Below are 21,842 nucleotides of genomic sequence, written 5' to 3' on the forward strand. Positions count from 1 at the left end.
AAATCAGTTTGAATTCTAAGTACAGGATTTTAGGTTAAAAACTGTGAATGAGTTAATTCACAGTCATAAACACTGTTTATTATCTTAATTATTTTAATATTAGTGAATAGGAGCATATTTGGAAATTTTATAAGTAAGCCTTAATGGAAATAAAGGTACATGTTCATTTAGCAAGAGTGCAACAATTAGTACTTCCTCTTGGATAGGTATCAGAAACACTGAAATTCATGAGGACTGACTGATCCAATAGCCTTATTGCCTCATTAACATTGGCAATGCAGCAGGTTCCAACTTAAAATAGGTCTAACCACTAGATGTTCAAAACATCTTATTCAGGCTATAGGTCCCAATGGAAATAGAAATTTTGGCTTCATGACGAATGTTTCCTGCAAACATATGTTCTTGTACACATCTAGTTTTTGCAATGCACAGAATCTTTAATGTTTTTTATGCAGCAGCACACACACAATATTTAACAAGAAGCAAGCCTTGCACTACACATTTTTGGCTGCTGTGTACATGCATTGCTTAGCTACATGTTGCTTATGATGCTATTTTAGGCAGGAACTAATTAGAGCAGGCTCCAGTCAGTTCCATAAGCAATGGAAGAGAAGAGTCCCTCAAAAGATAAGTGTTCAATTATTGTTGTGGGCCCCAGAGGAGGACTCCTGTTCCACCACAGCCCACAAAAGTAATCTGGACTACTGTCACTCCAGGACCCTCCACCATTGCAACATTTCCACCCCTTTCAGCATCTTATTCATGAAGTGTCATTGAACAAATGTAAATGAACTGGTCATGCCCCTATATCTTCCCAAAGTAATTAGGTACCAAGAAGTATACAGAAAGGATCAAATACATCCACTGCACATCTGCTAAAGTTCACAAATTTCTTGCAGATTGCCTTTTGACTACAAATCAAGTATTAATTTTATAATATTTGCTCCTTCAACCACCTTCCTGTGTACAGGCTATTTCACATGTTTACCACCAGGATGAAGAGCTGCCTTAACTGCATATTCAACTTTACTCACACCCTGGATTTTGTGTTAATATTGTACACAATTTAATTTATCAAATCCCTTGAAGATCTTCAATTCCCCAGTCAGATGATCTCTAACCTGCTTTTTATCCAATGTAAAAATTTTGAAAACTGTGTTTCCTCGTGGCAGAGGTGAAAATTCTATTTATCAACTTAATTATCCCTAGTACTTCCTCAGCGATCTCCATGTCTTCTCTAATACAGTGGCTAAAACTGTAGATTATATAATTTAAGCTGACAGTTCAATTTATAACGAGGGAGTGCTACATAGCTGGTCCATTTTTTCATTGTTATAAAATGGTCCATTTCAGCTGGATGTTAAAGATGCCATTGCACCATTTTGTCCCAACAAATATTTCTCTTCCAGTCAAAACATAAATGTTCATTCATTCCATTGCAATTTGGGGTATAATACTATGTGCAGAATGACTGCCACATCTATTAAGACCAGAACAGCCACTTCAAAGTAATTTATTACATGTGGTGTGCCTTGTTACGTTTTTGAGAGGTGAAATTAAATGCAAAAATTTTAAAAACAACTTCAACTTAGTTACACAATCAATCTAAAACTACTCAAGCTTATATTTAAAATTACTTCAATCTATAGTTTGATAAAGAGTGAATTTACAAATGATGGATTGTAGAAAGTAATTTGATACCTGTTTGAAAATAATCCTCGAGTCAATATTTCACTGGTAATATCAGAGATGAACTCAAGATACTTCAATTCCTCTTCTCTGTAGAGAAATGCATTTAGCAGTAAATAATCAAAGTACAATCTGGGTTGGAAGAAAATATCTTCAACCAGCCTACAAATTTGAATTGCCTTAATTTAAGAGGTTTGATACTGAGACAAGGATATATTATTTTTGATATTTCCTGTTAATATTACTTATAAAATTTTAGTTTTGCTGGAAAACTAACAAAGCTTCATAATTTCAAAAGTTGGCGTTAACTAACCAAAGGAAAACATTGTAATGATTGCTGGATACACAAGGACGTCAACAAATGTAGAAAAAAATAAATCTGATTATTGGTAGACAAAGGATTGGATGGCTTTAAGGATTTTGTGGGGCCCTAGTTTGAAACACTTTGCCATTAACAACAGCCATAATGAAATCAAACACAATACTTACTCAGCCTTAACTTTTCTCATAATTGGTGACTGGACTCTATTTGGTGAGGCTGACCTGAAAGTTAGTTTGAATAGAAGATAGTGGTTACACTTTAAATTTCAGATGTCAAAATAGACCAAGTAATCAGGAAAACCTCAACATTTCTTGAGATGTTCCAGCCATAACCACTTGTGACATTTCTTTATTCCATCACTTTAGTTCTCATTTAATTCATCATTATGGTAAAACCCCCAGTCTCACAAAGTTTAAGTACTTAATGCACCGGATGTCTATTTTCACCCAGACAGTGATATCACCATTATATTTTATAATAAAACTGTGGAATGTTGACACACCTAGACTTGAGGTCATTATGAAATCCTGGCAACAATGCTTCTGATCATACTATATGTAAACGGCACTTCTTTTCTAATGTGTTGCCCTGCACTAAATTACCAACATACATACAGGGCACATCAAAATACTAATGTCCCTAACACCACACTAAAGAAATTAACTACAATTCAGGTTGTTTCAGTAAACTCAAATTTGCTTTTATAATTACTGCTAGAGATTTATTTGCCACCTAATTCACAGTTTGACTATACCTTCTTGTTACTAAAGCTGTTTATTAAAGTAAATAGATTATAAATTCTCCAAAAGCTCATTTCAATATGAAAGTGGAACAAATGGTAGTGGTATTTCATCAGCAGATGTGAATTTATGTGTCTCAATTTCTTTACTCCAAAACTTGGGTTTGTAACTGATGCAGCTCTTTTTATCACATAACAGACTATTATGTAAAGCTAAAGCACATGGGATTGCAGGAAATGTCTCAAGATGGATAAAAAGCTGGTTAGAAGATCGGAAGCAAAGAATTGGCGTAAATGGGTCTTCTCCTGATTGGCAGTCAGTGACTAGTGGATAAATGCAGGGATCTGTGCTGGGACCCCCAGCCTTTCACATTCTATATATGTTATCTCCAAATTTGCAGATACAAATTTGGGTGGAAGGGTGAGCTGTGAGGTGGATGCAGAGATGCTTCAGCGTGATTTGGATAGGCTGTGTGTGTGGGCATATGCATGCAGATGTAGTATAATGTGGATAAATGTGAGATTACCTACTTCAATAGCAATAATAGGGAGACAGATTATTACTTCAATGGGTGTAATTGAGAGAGGTAGATACTCAGTGAAACCTAGGTGTCCTTGTGCATCAACCGCTGAAAGTAAGCACGCAGATACAGCGGGCAATAAAAAAGGCAAATGGCATGTTAGCCTTCATTGCGAGGAAATTTGAGTGTAAGGATAGGGACGTTTTCCTGCAGTTGTACAGGGAGTTGGTGAGGCCACATCTGGAGTATTGCTTGCAGCTTTGGTATCCTTATCTGAGGAAAGTTGTCCTTGCTATAGAGGAATTACAGTGAAGGCTGACCAGGTTGACTCCTGGGATGGCAAATCTGTCACATGAGGAGAGACTAAGTCAGTTAGGATTAAATTCATTGGAGTTTGGAAGAGTGAGAGGGGATCTCATAGGAAGTTATAAAATTCTAACAGGGTTAGACAGGGTAAATTCAGAAAGAATGTTCCCGATGGTGGGGGAGTCCAGCCCTTAGGCTCTTAACCTCAGGAGTATTCCTACTGATAGTCATGAAATTGTGAATCACACTATGATTAAAAGTTGCATATAACCTTGTGCCAATTTCATCTCTTTTCTGACTGCTCTCAGGTCACTGTCACTAAAATCTTTTTACTGTTTTACTTAATTCCACCTCTGATGTTCTTTTCTAAGTCTTGCTGCCCTTTCAATCATGTTTTTAGTATATCCGTGCATTTCCTTACGTTCCCATGAGCCAATTTTCCTTTCACCCTGCTCATTTTTCAATTGTTGTTGATCCATATAACATCATACTGGCTTAACTGTGCTTGCTGGTTTTTGGACATGCATTTATTCTGCATGATTAACATTATACCTGTGAAGATATTGTAGTTGTATTCTGCTGAGATGATTTTCAACAACCTTCCTAATTTATTTACTGTAATGGTTGCCACATTTCATTACACTTAATCCTTTAAAATAGATTAGCTGCTTACAGTATTTTTAATTGTTTGACAGGAAGACTGTGGGACAAAAGGTGCAGGGTCCCATGTCTTTGTAAACGTGGGGGATGGCAGGGAAATTTTGCACTGCATGTTTTTTATGTGATGTAGCATAATTTCTTACATTCCAACAGTGGCTATACTTCAAAAAGTTCATCATTGTTGGGTGGCACTGTGGCCCAGAGTTTAACAATGTTTCCTCATAGTGCTGGGGGCCTGGGTTCAAATCCAGCCTTGGGTGACTGTCTTTACAGAATTTGCACGTCCTCCCTGTCTGCGTCGGTTCCCTCTGGGTGCTCCAGTTTCCTCCCGCAGTCCAAAGATGAGAGGGTTAGGTAGATTGGCTATGCTAAATTGCCCCTTAGTGTCCAAAGCTGTATAGGTTAGGGGGATTAGCGGGGCAAATACGTGGGGCTATGGGGATAGGACCTGGACGGGATGAGATGAGGAAATGGCTGAGACCTTAAGTAAATTTTTTGCCTCGGTCTTCACGGAGGAGGATGCGAATAGTTTGCCGGATATTAAAGATAGAAGGATGGTAGGAGTTGAGGGCCTAAATGCGATTACTGTCACTAGAGAGGTAGTGCTTGATCAACTAGCGGGACTGATGGTGGACAAGTCCCCAGGACCGGATGGAATGCATCCCAGGGTTCTGAAGGAAATGGCAGAGGTGATAGTAGATGCCTTAGTGATTATTTACCAAACTTCGCTGGATTCCGGGGAAGTGCCGGAAGATCAGAAGACAGCTAATGTTACGCCACTGTTTAAAAAAGGTAGCAGGCAAAAGGCAGGGAATTATAGGCCGGTTAGTTTAACGTCTGTTGTTGGAAAAATGCTTGAATCTGTCATCAAAGAAGAAATAGCGAGGCACCTAGAAAAGAATGGTCTGATAGAGCAGACGCAGCACAGATTCGTTAAGGGGAAGTCGTGTTTGACAAATTTATTGGATTTCTATGAGGATGTGACTAGTGCGGTAGACAGAGGGGAACTGGTGGATGTGGTGTTTCTCGATTTTCAGAAGGCGTTTGATAAGGTGCCGCACAAAAGGTTGCTTCAGAAGGTTAGGGGGCATGGAGTTGGGGGGAAGGTGTTAGCATGGATAGAGGATTGGTTGTCTAATAGGAGGCAGACAGTTGATATCAATGGGTGCTATTCTGATTTGCGGTTGGTGACTAGTGGAATGCCGCAGGGATCAGTGCTGGGGCCTCGCTATTTAACATTTATATAGATGATCTGGAGGAGGGGGCTGAGTGTAGGGTGACGAAATTTGCTGATGACACGAAGATGAGTGGAAAAGCAAATTGTGCGGAGGGTGTGGAAAGTCTGCAGAGGGATCTGGCTAGGCTGAGCAAGTGGGCAAGGACCTGGCAGATGGAGTACAATGTTAGCAAGTGTGAGGTTACCCACTTTGGCAGAAATAATAGTAGGAGGGATTACTATTTAAAGGGCAAAAAGCTGCAGCGTGCTATGGTGCAGAGGGACCTGGGGGTCCTTGTGCATGAGTCGCAAAAACCCAGTCTACAGGTGCAGCAGGTGATCAAGAAGGCGAATGGGATGCTGGCCTTCATAGCGAGGGGGATAGAATATAAAAGCAGGGGGGTCTTGCTGCAACTATACAGGGCACTGGTGAGGCCGCAGCTGGAGTACTGTGTGCAGTTTTGGTCACCGCACTTGCGCAAGGATATTTTGGCCTTGGAGGGAGTGCAGAGGAGGTTTACTAGGCTGATACCGGAGATGAGGGGGCTAGACTATGAAGAGAGACTAAAGAGACTGGGTCTGTACTCGTTGAAGTTTAGAAGGATGAGGGGGGATCTTACAGAGATGTCTAAGATAGGGTAGAGGTAGAGAGATTCTTCCCGCTCAGAAAGGACAGCAGGACTAGAGGGCACAGCCTCAAGATAAGGGGGGGCAGTTTAGAACAGAGTTGAGGAGGAACTTCTTCACTCAAAGGGTGGTGAATCTCTGGAATTCTCTGCCCGTTGAAGTGGTGGAGGCTACCTCGCTAAATATATTTAAGACACGGGTAGATAGATTTTTGACAGACAACGGAATTAAGGGTTATGGGGAGAAAGCGGGAAAGTGGAACTGAGCCACTTCAGATCAGCCATGATCTTATTGAATGGCGGGGCAGGCTCAAAGGGCTAGATGGCCTTCTCCTGCTCCTATTCCTTATGTTCTTATGTGGGAAAGTCAATACAGACTCAATGGGCCAAATGGCCTCCATCTGCATTGTATGTATACCATGATACTATATATAACCTGGGGCTTGGTTTTAGATGTTCTTGATTCCCAATCGATTTTATAACATTATTTTATTCTCATTGTCCACTAGGGGCTGCTATGATTTCCACAACCTATCTGTTTTTTGTATTATCAAATAATATGAGCATTGCCTCTTGCAGCTTACCTTAATGCAATGCCCTAGTATTACATTGTGAAACTCTGGCACTGTACCATTTAGATTTTCCTAGTTTACGTTAGGTTGATTGAAATGTTCCATTAAAAAAAACTTTATTCTCACATCCTTCTTATTCCTTCAGCAAGAAAATTCTCCTCTATGTATACAGACCAGGTGCTCTATAGAATATAGAATAGTGTTAGCTTGGCTTTTTCAGCATCCGAGATATTAACTAGATTAGTTCATTTATAAGAAAATAAAGATTTCACAGTTTCTAGTTTTGTATACAACTTTAATCAGTCAGGGTTGTGTTTTTTTTCCTGACATGGTTATAGAAATCATAGAAACCACACAGTGCAGATAGAGGCCATTAAGCCATCGAGCCTGCACTACCAACAATCCCACCTTAACCACGTAACCCCATGTATTTACATGGCTAGTTCCCTTGATACTAAGGGGCAATTTAGCATGGCCAATCAACCTAACCCACAAATCTTTGGACTGCGGAAGGAAACTGCAGACACGGGGAAACTCCACACAGAAACTGACCCAAGACCTGAATTGAACCTGGGTCCCTGGCAGTACTGCCAACCACCGTGCCAGCCACGTCTGCGCATTTATGTTATTGCTGATATCCATTTATGATTGTGTTATGGTTGCATAGTTTTCTAATTCTATTTATGTTGGTGATTTGTGTTTTGGCATTTTGTCTTGTATTTGAAGATTGTTGCGTACTTTTAAATTTTAATTACCTGGTTAAGGTTGAATGGTTAAAATTGGCTGAGCTGATTCTTTATAATGGTCGCTGCAAAATTGTGCTCTGTAGTTTCAGCACTACCATTGCTGTTTTGGTGCCAAATGATATGTGTTGAGTGCTCATTGTTCCAGCACGGACCACGCCAATTGTCATCTTTGGTGAAGGTGTGAGCATCTGTTAAAATTACTCACCATAAGTTTGCAGATTTAAGGTCATTGTTGCCATTTTCAACCTCACCACTCTAGTTAAAATATGCAGAACCGAACATGCATTCAGCAGCAGGAAGGACTCCTGCAAAAATGCTATTTAAAGGGATCATCATCTACTTGCCAGCAGATTCTGATTAATCTCTACTGAATCTGTTTGAGTATGTGGGAATTCTTGGTTATTTGAACAGCTGAAGTCAGGAAAGTGTGGTGCACAAGGAGAAAGCCTTTGTTGTGGTTGATCAGAGGTTCTGATTGGACTACCAGTAATGGGTACTATGGCAGCAATCGTCCTCGGGCTGCAAAGGGAGGTGGGATAGCGGCAGAATATAACAAACTGCTTTTAGAGGAAGGAGCAAGAAGGGCTCTCAGCGTCCTATCCACCCAGCTTCTTCAATTCTCTTGCCTTCACACAAGCCAGGAGTAGAGTGCGTTATCTACACTTTACAAAAGGGGTGCTCATGGAATCATACCAAGTTTTTCAGCCATTCTCTTGGTCTCAGAGCAGTGCAGGGCAGCACTGCCAGTGGCTGTGAAAATGGCCATGGCCCTGAATTTCTTCACTCTGGGGTTCTTTGAGGTTGGAGCAGGCAATGACAACTACTCCTTACTCCCTGAACAGAGAGAAACAGGCAGGATATGCATGAAACTTTGTTGGGACTGTGGGCTTCCCCAAGGTGAACACTCCCATCAACTACACACTCGTGGCTTTGATGGAAGCCCCATTTCAATGCTGAAATGTATCACAATTAGAAGGATTCCCACTCCCTGGATGTGCATCTGGTGTTTGGCTGCATTCAGCACACAATGCTGTTAGAAGCCAACTATCCTGGCAGCAGCTTCTTTGTTTTGCACTAGACCGCTGTTCCTGTCAGTCTTTCTGTCACCACATCAGAGTGTGGCTACCTGAGTTACACTTCACTCACTACTCTGCTCAGTAACCCAACCACACATGGTCAACATGTGAGCTATACTGTCACATGAAACATCAAAGAACAAATCACTGGGGTGCTGAAGAATTAGTTCTGCTACCTAGACCACTTTGGTACTCTCTGGAGAGAATGTCCCAGATCTTGGTGGATCTGCTGTATCCTCCACAATCTGGCCATCATGAGGGAACAGCCCTTGCCACCAAAGATATGGCATGTAGCTCACAGAATTCCTACAACGCAGAAGGTGGCCATTTGGCCCATTGAGCCTGCACCAACAACAATCTCACCCAGGCCCTAGCCCCATAACCCCAGGTGTTCTTTTTTAGTTAGGGCATCATGATCAGAACAGGCTTGGAGGGCTGAAAGGCCTGTTCCTGTGCTGTACTTTTCTTTGTTCTATATTTGGACTGTGGGAGGAAACTGGAGCACCCTGAGGAAATCCACATAATGTGGATGTGCCGGCGTTGGACTGGGGTAAACACAGTAAAAAGTCTGACAACACCAGGTTTTAGTCCAACCGATTTATTTGATAGTAAACGCACAAGCTTTCGAGGTTTCCCTCTTCGTCAGGTGAATGGAGAGTTCTGGCCTCGGATAGAGCATATAAAGCACAGACAGTTTAGAGATTACTGATTAGAATGCGAATCTTTACACCCAACCTGCTGTTCAAGTCCTAAAGTGGCTGACAATGTGTGTGGAAGGAGTACTGATCACAGGTTAAAGAGATGTGTATTGTCTCCAGACAGCACAGTGAGTGAGGTTTTGCAAACCCAGGCAAGTCACGGGGGTTACAGATAGTGTGACATGAACCCAAGATCCCTGTTGAGACCGTCCTCATGCGTATGGAACTTGGCTATCAGTCTCTGCTCAGCGACTCTGCGCTGTCGTGTATCGTGAAGGCCGCCGTGGAGAACGCTTACCCGAAGGTCAGAGGCTGAATGCCCGTGACCACTGAAATGTTCGCCAACAGGAAGGGAACAGCCTTGCCTGGTGATTGTCGATCTCGGGTTCATGTCACACTATCTGTAACCCCCGTGATTTGCCTGGGTTTGCAAAACCTCACTCACTGTGCTGTCTGGAGACATTACACATCTCTTTAACCTGTGATCAGTGCTCCTTCCACACACATTGTCAGCCACTTTAGGACTTGAACAGCAGGTTGGGTGTAAAGATTCGCATTCTAATCAGTAATCTCTAAACTGTCTGTGCTTTATATGCTCTGTCCAAGGCCAGAACTCTCCATTCACCTGACGAAGAGGGAAATCTCGAAAGCTTGTGCGTTTACTATCAAATAAATCGGTTGGACTAAAACCTGGTGTTGTCAGGCTTTTTACTGTGAAATCCACAGACAGAGGGAAAACATGCAAATTCCATGTAGACAATGACTTGATGTCGGAATTGAATCCGGGTCACCGGCTCTGTGAGGCAGCAATGCTGACCATCGTGCCGCCCTCAGGAAGAGCAGGTATAGGAGAAGGGAAGGGGAGGAGGCATCCAGTTCCAGTCTGGCTGATCTCATTCAACTTAGGTTCCTGTGAACACAACTCAAAATTTCCCATTTTACAGTGTTCCCACACACTAATTTCCCCATGTTACAGGTAATCGTTCTGTCCTTTTGGCCACAATGCTGAAATAAACATCACCACAAAACAACCATTCTGTATCTAATTTATCCAACACACCATCCAATATTTCATATGAAAACTAATCACCCAGTGCATTCTCTTCTTGCCAACCTGCAATGTGGGAACCTTTGCCTGACCTAAAGCTCCTACACAAGTGCTGTCCCAGTGTCTGTGGCAATGACTAGTGTAAATCTGTAGGTTTTCAGTGTTGGGAGACTAGAGGTGACCTTGCAGAATGCCTTTGAGGAACTCTTTTGATTAGGTTTTTTGTTTGAATCATGCAGTCATTCCAGCAGTATACTTAATACATGCCACTATCATTTAAATTAACATGCAGCACAACGTTTGCATGATACCTGTCTTTAAGATGGGCTAGGAAGTCAGGGATAATTTAAAGAAAAATGAAATAAAGGGGAAGAGAAAGAGAACAAGCAAGTGAACAAACAAAAATGTCATATATGACAGCCTAGCCATAACAAAATATGGAAGTATCAAAGAAGTACATGATATATACAAGTCTTTAATATATTTTATGCACATTTAGATTTACTTTTACATACCTTTGCATAGAGTAATCATAAGTGCATTCAAAACACTCTTGTTCACAATGGAAATTCTGAGATAAAACATCCCTGCTCTCTCGTTCATCATCAGAGTATACCTGCTTATTATAAACAGCCTATTAGAACAAAGTGATACATCCTACAATTTTGCTGAGTACAACATGATAATTGTAAATATCACCTTATTGTTCCATCGGTCAGTGCCCAGCTTTTAATATTGACATACTAATAATATATTCACTAAGTCTAAAATAATTATAATAAAAATATGTTTTTTAAAAATTCTTCAGATTTGGGTGTCACTGGCAGGGTCAATTTTTTTTATCCATCCCTAGCTACCCTTGGAAAGATGGGGGTAAGTCTTTATCTCAAACCAAACAGCCCGTGTAGTGAAGGTAATTCCACGCTGTTGCTGGAAATAGTGAATCCCAGAATTCTGTCCAAGTGAAATGACGGAATGGTAATATATTTCCAAGTCAGGACGGTGTCTGACTTGGAGGAAACATGGAGCTGAAAGTACTTGCATGAATCTACTGGCTTTGTCCTTTTGGACTGGGGAGGTTGCAGTTTTGGAAGGTGCTGTTGAAAAAGCCTTGGCAAGTTATTGCAGTGCATTCTGTAGATGATATAAACTACAGCCACAGACTGCTGGGAGGAGTTGATGGCTAAATTGATGGATGAGCTGCCAAACAATAGAACTACCTTGTCTTAGACAATGTCCAGCTTATTGAGTAATGTTGCAGCTGCGCCCACCTAGGCAATTGGACAGCATTTCATTATGCTCCTGATTTCTCTTGTGGATGTGGTTACCTACATAGAGTGTAAGGGGGTGTGCAACTTGCTACAGAATACTCAGCCTCTGAAATGTCTGGTGGGGGATTCAGCAATGTTAATACCATTGAATGTCATGGGGAGATGGTATACTTTCTTTTTCAATAATGCAAATATTACTTGCCACATTAGCCTAAGCCTGGATATTCTCCAGATGCAGTCCATGTTTGTGGGCATGGGCTGCTTCGTTATCTGAGGAACAGCAAATGGAGCTGAAGTCTATGCAGTCATCCCTGCTTCTACTATTATGATGGAGTCAAGGTTATTGGTCAAACAACTGATGATAGCCGCACTTAAGATGTTATTCTGAGGATGTCTTGGTGCTGAGAAAATTGGCTGCCAATGACCATAATCTGCTCCTTCGTGCTAGGCATCACTCCATCAAATGAAGAGCTTTCCCTTTGATCTCTACTGACTTGAATTTTATTACAGCCCCTTGGTGTCTCACATCGCTATATACTGCCTTGATGAGCGGTCACTCTTATTTCACCTCTGGAGTTCAAAGTTTTGTCCATGTATGGACTAAGGTTAAAAATGAGATTGGAAGTTGAGCAGAATGAAAACTGAACAGCAGCAAACAGCAAGTGTCATTTGACTGCAAAGTTGACAATTCCTTCCATCACTTCACTAATGATTGAGAGTTGGCTGAGGCTGATGGGACAGTTAACTGGCTGGGTTGCATTGCTCTACTTTTTGTAGGCAGGCCAATACCTAGGCAGTTTTCTACTTTATTGGGCAGACACCAATGTTGTAACTGTACTAGAAACGCATGGCCAAAGGCATGGCTAACTCTGGATCACAACTTCAGCACCATAACCAGGATGTTGTTGGAACCCACAGCCCCTGTTGTGACCAGTGCACTCAGCTGTGTCTTGATATCACATGAAATTAATTGAATTGGTTGAAAATTGCCACCTGTGGTGATAGAAGAAGCTCAAGAGGAGGCCAAGTAGGATTATCCACTTGGAGCCTCTGGCTGAATGTGAACATGAGGGCTTTTGTAACCACATGCTAGATTCTGTAATCAAAAGGATAGTCATGGAACCTTGTATAATTTATAGACAATAATTTACATAATAAGTTCTAAAGCTTCAATTTTCAAAAGCATATCAAATGAATAATAGGAATTTTATGTCAGACCTTATGGATGCTTTTATGTGAATTAAACATTCAGTTTTATTATATTTCTCCTGAGTAACCTGAAGATTAATTATTTGGCACAGCACTTAAAATTGCAGAAATGAACTGTTTCATTATCTAACCTGCAATGAAACCAAACGTGAATGATCCTTCTTCTTGTTCTTCAGTGATGGCGCATCTTGAAAGCTAGAAATCATGAACATACTTTTATGAACTACAGTTTCAATTTAACTGAACACTGCAATACCATTTCTATATACAAAAGGAACAAAATGTTTCTTAAACCGTAGTTCCACTTTAAGATATTCACTTTTTATTTTATTATATTACATAAAATATTAAAGCTCTTCTGTTGATCTCAAATTTGAGTTTGAAAATCTCTCTCTGCTCACTATTGTTACATTTACAATCATAATATTACAGATTTTAAGGACAATTGTTTTACAGGCGCATTCCTGTTTTTAGGTGCACTGAGTTTCGAAATGTAAGAATGGACAGATAATATCGCACCTTTTTGTGTTTGTTTAAACTTTCAGACTCATTTTTCTAGAGCTGGCTAACAGGAGTCATTAAAATGCAAAGACTCCTCCAGGAGGGCCCACTGATTCCTCTTAAAAAAAGGCGTGAAAAACCCTTTGCTTCTGAGAGAACAGGAAACAGGAAAGCACTTTAAAGGACCACAACATAATTAACTTACTTGCCCGGTGAAAACAATACCTCCTTGAAAATTAACATAGCAGCCACTTTGATTTTTGAATTGTATAAAGGAGGTTGTAAGAAGCCATCTTGTAGGATAATGCACATAACCCCAGGAGAAACAACAGCAGACAGGATTCTTGACCAACAGGGGCATAGAAAAAGCTATTAAGAAATCAGCTACTGTTCTGCTATGAGACTATAAGTGCCATAACTGTAGAATTAGCGAAGAATAGGAAATCTGTTCATCACCCAAAAATTTGCTGACCTCTTAGTCCACTGGAAAATACTCGAAACAACAGACTGCAGAAGCAAACCTCAAGTTTCAACCTCTTTGCTTCAGAGAGAAGGAATTCAAACAATGGGCCTACAATAATACCTGAGAGACTGATTTGAAATTTCATCTTTCGATATCTTATTCCTCTAGTTGCATTATAATCTTTGTAACTGGATTTTAGTTAACAACTTCACAATTCTGATAAATCCTAGAGCTTTTTGTCTCTGTTTTTCTCTGGCAATGTAGGATGAGATTCTTCCGTGGGTATGGAAACATGTGCAGAGGGTTGTAATATTCCACTTATGTCACCTGTGGAAGTTTACAGCAAATTAAAAATTAAATGCTACAGTGATCTTGACTACCACAGGCGCTCCTGTGATGTTATGCTCCATAAGAAGTCTCACAACACCAGGTTAAAGTCCAACAAATTTATTTGATAGTAAACCCACAAGCTTTTCGGGTTTGCCCCTTCATCAGGTGAGTGGAGAGTTCTGGTCTCAAACAGAACATATGAAGGCATACACAGTTTACAGAATACTGATTAGAATGCGAGTCTTTACAGCTAATCAATTCTTACAGGTGCAGACAATGTGAGTGGGAGATAGCATTAAGCATAGGTTAAAAAGATGTGTATTGTCTCCAGACAGGACAGAGAGATGTTGCAAGCCCAGGCAAGTCATGGGGGTTAAAGATAGTGCGACACGAACCCAACATCCCGTTTGAGGCCATTCTCATGTGTGCGGAACTTGGCTATCAGTTTCTGCTCAGCGACTCTGCGCTGTTGTATGTCGTGAAGACCGCCTTGGAGAACATTTACCTGAAGATCAGAGGCCGAATGCCCATGACAACTGATGTGCTCGCCAACAGGAAGGGAACAGTCTTGCTTGATTGTCAAGTGGTGTTCATTCATCCGTTGTCGTAGTGTTTGCATGGTCTCCCCAATGTACCATGCCTCGGGACATCCTTTCCTGCAGCATATCAGATAGACAATGTTGGCCAAGTTGCAAGAGTATGTGCCGTGTACCTGGTGGATGGTGTTCCCACGTGAGATGATGGCATCCGTGTTGATGATCTGGCAAGTCTTGCAGAGGTTGCTGTGGCAGGGTTGTGTGGTGTCGTGGTCACTGTAACCCTCCACTCACCTGATGAAGGGGCAAACCCCGAAAGCTTGTGGGTTTACTATCAAATAAACTTGTTGGACTTTAACCTGGCATTGAGAGACTTCTTACTGTGTTTACCCCAGTCCAATGCCGGCATCTCCACATCTTGTTATGCTCCATCAGGAAAAAGATACAAAAGTCTGAGAGCACATACTAACTGACTCGAGAACAGTTTCTTCTCTCAGGCCGTCAGATTTTTGAATGGACCTACCATATATTAAGCTGATCCTTCTATACACCCTAGCTATGACTGTAACATTATTTTCTGTATTCTCTCCTTTCCTTCTCCCCTACGTATCTATGAATGATATGTTTTGTCTGTATGGCTCGCAAGAAGCAATACTTTTCATTGTATCCCAATACATATGACAATAATAAATCAAGTCAAATGCTGTCCTCAAACCACAAGGCCACAGATCCCTGTGACAATCTACATGGTAAAGTGCAATCACCTTAGGTCATGTGAATGAAGAAAGACCAAAGTTGTATAGTACCATCTGCTCTCTTGCATTGGCTGGTGATACTTTCCCTGGATCATTTTCTTCTCCAATTCCTCATGGCTCGATACACATCAGAAAACAACAGCACCCTAAGATGCAAGGGATCTGGATGTCCTAGTGCATGAATCACTAAAGATTAATGTGCAGGTACAGCAAGTAATTAGAAAAACTAATAGAATGTTATTGTTTATTGCAAGGGGAATTGAATACAGAAGTAGAGGTTATGCTTCAGTTATACAGAGCATTGGTGTGATAGCATCCAGAGCACTGGTCCAGCAGGCTTTTCTAAAGTACAGCCCACATTCCGAATGTGGCCCAAGAAGCCCTCCACGCAGTTCCTGGAGGGAATTTTCCAAATTCCTATCAACTAGCAGAGTGTCAATGCAAGATTCTGCTGGAGCTGCTCCTGCAATCACAGGCCAATTCCCTCTAATGTTTGCTGCTGAAAGGCTGAATGAGGAGTGTATCAGCAGCAAATGAGGAAGAGGAACTGTCTCGATTAGTGAAGCAGTGAAGTTGCTGAAGGCTGATCTATGGGATAAGCGAAGGTATGTTGGGGCTGGAGCCTCGGGAGCAAACTCCGGCAGGATGGTCCCTGGCACGTCTGCAAAAATAGGGAAAATTCTGCCTAGAGTCTCTGAATATTTTTAGGGCAGAGCTAAGTAGATTCTTCATGACCAAAAGTTATTGCAGGTAGTGGAAATGTGGAATTGAAGTTACAATCAGATCAGCAAGGCTTGAAGTGCTGAGTGACCCACTCCTACTCTAATTCACATGTTCCATTTTTTCTGATAATCCCTAACAAATACCCAGTAAGGGATAGTAGCACAACACTCTTTTTAGGTGAACCCCGAGAGGATTTGCAATAAATTGTTGTCCAATAGTTGGTGAAGCCTTGAGAAACGTCTCTGGAAGTTTTTCAATATGTTCCAAATGTCCTCTTAAAATGCAATGTAGTCAGTTGATTTCAATTAGTAAGTGAACACTGGAAGCTGAGCATAGCTTTAAGTCACACTCAGAATCCTATACCCCAACTTTCTTACGCCTGTTCAGCTAGTTGCTGTTAGAAGAGGTTGTTAATTGATGCACCACTCACAAAAGTTATTTGCAGCCTCATTAGTGAGCACAACGTACAACTTAAGTGTCAATCCTCTGGGAGGCCTTCCACAGCCTGCATTTCATCTCATTTATATAAAGTGGTACCTTACACTAAAACTGAGTAAAACCAGTATTAAGATAGAATTGTAGAATCCCTACAGTGCAAAAGGATGCTATTCGGCCCATCAAGCCTGCACTGACTCTCTGAAAGAGCATCTTATCTTGACCCACCCCACTCCCTATCCCCTTAACTTACACATCTCTGGATATTAAAGGGCAATTTAGAATGGCCAATCTACCTACCAGCACATCTTTGGACTATGGGAGGTGAATAGCAGTTACATTTAAGGTGAAGATAGATAAGTACATGATTGAGAAAGGTACAAAAGGGCACATTGTTCAGGGATTAGATGAATAAATGTGAAATAAGGCTCATTTGTGGAATTGAAGTTACAATCAGATCAGCAAGGCTTGAAGTGCTGAGTGACCTACTCCTACTCTAATTCACATGTTCCATTTCTTCTGATAATCCCTAACAAATACCCAGTAAGGGATAGCAGCACAACACTCTTTTTAGGTGAACCCCGAGAGGATTTGCAATAAATTGTTGTCCAATAGTTGGTGAAGCCTTGAGCAACGTCTCTGGAAGCTTTGTAATGTAATGGCATGGATCTATTAGCTAAATGGCCTATTCTGCATTATTAATACTTTATAAAAGTAGTAACTTCTGAAGCTGAAACCTAATTCTAATCAAGTTACTATATCATTAATTTCAAATCATCAAAAGCTAGAGATCTTAACTAAAAATGAAAGTCTGAATAACTAGATTTGCACAATGGTATATTCAGTTAGAACATCTGTAAATTTTGCAATGCTCTGAATATAAAGTTATCAAGAACTGATTTTAAAGATTTCGGTAGTTGCTTAACCAATTTTTTTTATAAGGGCAGCATAAATTTGCAACCTCTCCCTCAATCTTGCAGATGACATTAACTAAGGCCTGTAAAATTGTGTTCAAGTTTATACTGAGGGACATAACACTTCATGCAGGAAAGCAAATCTGATGAGCAACTATATTTTAGATTCTTTTTATCTTGTAGATGTTACATTTATATTGCTGGAGCTGGGAATTTTCCTGATTGAAATCTCTTCTAACTACATTTTCTTTTATACTGCTAATTCAGAAATGAAAGCTTCAATCAACTTGATACCTGTTTGAAGTTGTGTTTAAGTACTAGGAGAAGCCCTAATTTGGCACAGTGGTTAGCACTGCTGCCTCACAGCACAAGAGACCCAGGTTCGATTCCCAGCTTGGGTCACTGTCTGTACGGAATTTACACATTCTCCCTGTGTCTGCATGGGTTTCCTCTAGGTGCTCTGGTTTCCTTCCACAGTCCAAAGATGTGGAAGTGGGTTAATGTGCAGATATGGATTAGGTGGATTGGCCAAGCTAAATTGCCCCCTTAGCGTCGGAGGGATTAGCAGGGTAAATAGGTTATGGGGATAGGGCCTGAATGGGATTGTTGTTGGTACAGACTCGATGGGCTGAATAGCCCCCTTCTGAATTGTAGGGATTCTATGATTCTATTAAAATCAGGAAGGATTAGAATTGGGAAAGACACCATTCCCTAATTACCTTAATGGCAGCAGGCAGGAGACATTTACTGAACATGCAATTTAAGCAGAATCTTTTCAAAATTAGGACCTTAAATTGTCAGTCTGTGATACTACATGATTTGTAGGAAAACAGTGTACATTTAGAGTGGAATGATTTTCAACTTTTACTTGTGTGTTCTTTCTAGAAGTGTACTCCTATAAATTACTTTGTTGTTATAAGTTTATTATGAATATAAATATTATATATGTATTTACAGTTAAGCTTACTGATATGCGATGTAGCAATTATGGAAACACAAGGTGAAAATACATTCTAGCAATTCACAGTACCTGGTGAATTCAGTCTGTGTTTCTTGCGTTACTAGCTTTTTTGAGAGTTTTTTCTTCTTTACAGGAGTATAATATCTGTAATGGGCCAAGGAAGACTGTGCCTCTTTCTTCAGAATGCGTGGAGTGAATTGTTGTCCATTTGTAAAATGATGTGCATGTTTTTCCAAAATATCACCACTATACGTTTTTTGGCGTACATCCTTAAATGAATTATAACAACACTGGCTATTTGCAAGACTGGTTGTTGAACTGTAGAAAGTTCTAGAATGTTGTCTGGGTGATGTAGAATTCCTGGAGCTCAGGTCTGAGAAGCATCTACTGAATGTTTTCTGAGCAGTTTTCTTACTAATGTTGGCAGTGGAAGGCAACATTGAAAAATTTCGTTTGGAAGTAACAAAAGTTCGCTCAGGAGTCATGGAACCATTTTCTGAGTCCCTGGTATCATCGTTGTGTCCCAGTGTGGACGGATTCTGTCAATCAAAAATGAAAATGCAATTAACTTGTGAAAATGTTGTTCATAGCTTCCCACTCCAACACGTCATCACGCAAGAAGCTACATTCAGAATGGACAGACATTAGTCAATAAAACCTTCTCATATATAGTTTTCCCTCACACAGGCATTATGTAGGAGATCTCCCATTTTTAACTGAGCATCTGAAAGTCGTACAAACAAAATGACACCATTAGAATTTGAATATGCTGAAAGGGAAATATTAAAGGATCATGTTTGAGAACATCAACCTCAACGCAAACTGGGAATTAAGAGTTCCAACAATGACAACGGACGTCAACCAAGCTGCTATACTTTGTAAGTGATCACTTATGTTGCTGGTTCACTAGATACTGATGCTAAAAAGAGACCTTCAACAAGGAGAGCAACTAGATGTAACGACCTTCATATCCATTAATTGTGACTCAGAACCTCTCCAAAGAGAGAACTTTAATTGGAAAGGAGTCATTCATTCGCTAAAGCTTGAAGATTTAAATATTGTGCTACCTCAGTGGTTTGAAATTGATGAAGAGAGGAAATACTATTCTCACTCTAAACATTCAGGAGAATTTCAATCAATGCTAAGTTGTTCAATGTTTTGTAGCTGGTGTCGGAAACATGAATCAGGCCCAAAGATAACTGGGATAGAAATGGTTGTGGTACACATTCTGATATTATGTGAATACCAAACTAGCACCAAGGATATTGAGGATATTAGGTGTACACTTTTGGACAAGAGCCAATATTCAAAGACCATGATACTAATTAGTTACCTGACATCCAGTCAAGTGTTCAGGTGAAATTACAACCCCCGGCAAAAAAAAAGAAAATTCAGGATTACCTTGCAGTATTTGTGAGTTTATTGTAAGCTTTTTCAACACTTATAAGCAGGTTGTTCACTCTATGAAGTTGTGGGCAAGGAAGAAGTGGATACTTTTAATGATCACTGATGGTTGCATAATGTTCAGTACCATTTACATATCCTCAGATTGTAAAGAAATCCATGTCCAAATGCAACAAGATCTGGACAACATCCAAGCTGACAAGTGGGAAGTAACATTCCTGCTAGGCAAATGCTAGCCAATAAACATTTCCAACAAGACAGAATCTAACCATCAGCCCTTGACATTCAATGGCATTATCACTGCTGACTGCCCCATGATCGACATCCTGGAGCTTACCATTGATAAGAATTGGATTAGCCATATAAATACTGTGGCTACAAGAGCAGGCCAGAGGCTAGGAATCCTGCACTTCTTGACACCCCAAAACCTGTCTACCAACTGCAAGGCACAAGTCAGGAATGTGATGGAATACCTTCCACTTGCCTTGATGAGTGCAGCATCAACAAAACTCAAGAAACTTGACACCATCCAGGACAAAGCAGCTGGTTTGATCGGCACCCAACCACAAATATTCACTCTTCCACTACAGTGGCAGCAGTGTGTACTATCTACAAAATGCATTGCAGGAACTTACCATGACTCTTTCGGCAGCACCTTCCAAACTGAGGACCACTGCCATCTAGAAGGACATGGGCAGCAGACACATGGGAATATCACCACCTGGAAGTTATCCTTCAAACCTTCACCATCCTGATATGGAAATATATCACCATTCCTTCGCTGTCACTGAGCCAAAATCCTGGAATTCCCTTCCTAACAGCACTTTGGGTGTTCAGACCATAGGGACTGCAATAGTTCAAGGCGGCATCTCACTACTACCTTTTCAAGGATAATTGGGGATGGGCAATAAATGCTGGCCCAGCCAGCAATACTCATGTCTCCTAAATTAATTTAAAAAGCATGTAATTGCCCAACATTTATTAAGTTTGAATCTGCTATCAAATTCTAAGACAACTAAGACTCTGTGTTATGTCCTAACTATGGTTAGAGATTACGGGTTTTTAAACAAAAAATGAAAAAGACGTGGTTTGCATGCAGATTCATTTATTGTAGAGCTGTTGCCTGTACAGAGCAGAAAATGAAACTAGATCAGGAGCCTATGAAACACCCCAATTACATCACAATTAAATAATGTGACCGGCTTGTAAAATAATCAACCACTTATACATATAACTTACAGCTCCATGCAGAATTTAGTTCAGTTTATTACTGTCACAAATAGGCATTCATTAACATTGCAATGAAGCAACTGTGAAAATCCCCTAGTCGCTCCACACTAGTGCCTGTTCGAGTACACTGAGCGAGAATTTAACGTGGCCAATCCATCTAACCAGCACGTCTTTCAGACTGTGGGAGGAAACCCATGCAAACCCAGGGAGAACATGCAGACTCTGCACTGATTGTGACCCAAGCCAGGAATCAAACCCGGGTCCCTGGCATTGTGAGGCAGCACTAAGTGTCCTTCAGACCTTACCTGGTCTAGCCTACATGTGACTCTAGATCCACAGCAATGTAGTTGACTCTCAAATGGTTAGGGACAGGCAATAAAAGCTGTCCCAGCCAGTTAGGCTAACATCCGCAAAATGATTACAAAAAAGTTCTACTAAGCACCACCATGTAAATAGGACAAGCTTGTTAATAGTGGACTATGTGAAAACAAATCACCACAATAACACCATCAGTACATATGATCAAATGTTACTCCACGGTTCATTTCTCATTGATTTAAAAAAAGGACAAAGATTTTCTGCTTAATTTTGGTTTACATTACAGGGAAAAGATCACATTGCAGATACAAACATGAAGGATTGTTGCAGGAAAACAGAAGTACCAGATGTGTACAATTAGTACCTGAAAGAGTAAGACAGGTTTAATGTTTCAAATGGGATCCTCAATCAAAACCTCAGTGAAAGGGGAATAGCATGTACAGTGGGTAAAGACTCTGGCATCTCATCTGTTGGATGTGTGTTTAAATCAAAAAGAAAATTTCTACTTGCTACTGTTTCCAATGCTGATAAATTAGAGGTGTTAAAACAGACTTAACTTAGTTGCTTGTGGAC

At 40.6% G+C, this 21,842-nt stretch overlaps 1 protein-coding gene across 2 annotated transcripts in view; it reads right to left on the reverse strand.

The window, feature by feature from the left end:
* The window catches only part of spata7 (spermatogenesis associated 7), a 60,960-nt gene that overhangs the window by 6,193 nt on the left and 32,925 nt on the right, over positions 1–21,842 (reverse strand). The window contains exons 5-9 of one of the 2 annotated variants that reach the window (XM_080202448.1): positions 18,387–18,856; positions 12,831–12,894; positions 10,735–10,835; positions 2,179–2,232; positions 1,702–1,779 (exon numbers count right to left, since the gene is read on the reverse strand). In XM_080202448.1, the coding sequence (XP_080058574.1) occupies positions 1,702–1,779; positions 2,179–2,232; positions 10,735–10,835; positions 12,831–12,894; positions 18,387–18,856 (767 nt within the window). Of the gene's footprint in view, positions 1–1,701; positions 1,780–2,178; positions 2,233–10,734; positions 10,839–12,830; positions 12,895–18,386; positions 18,857–21,842 lie in introns of both variants that reach the window. The other variant, XM_080202447.1, reaches the window with a different exon arrangement.

Source organism: Carcharhinus amblyrhynchos, chromosome 14, assembly GCF_965287045.1.
Source record: "Carcharhinus amblyrhynchos chromosome 14, sCarAmb.v2.hapA, whole genome shotgun sequence".
Lineage (NCBI taxonomy): Eukaryota > Metazoa > Chordata > Chondrichthyes > Carcharhiniformes > Carcharhinidae > Carcharhinus > Carcharhinus amblyrhynchos.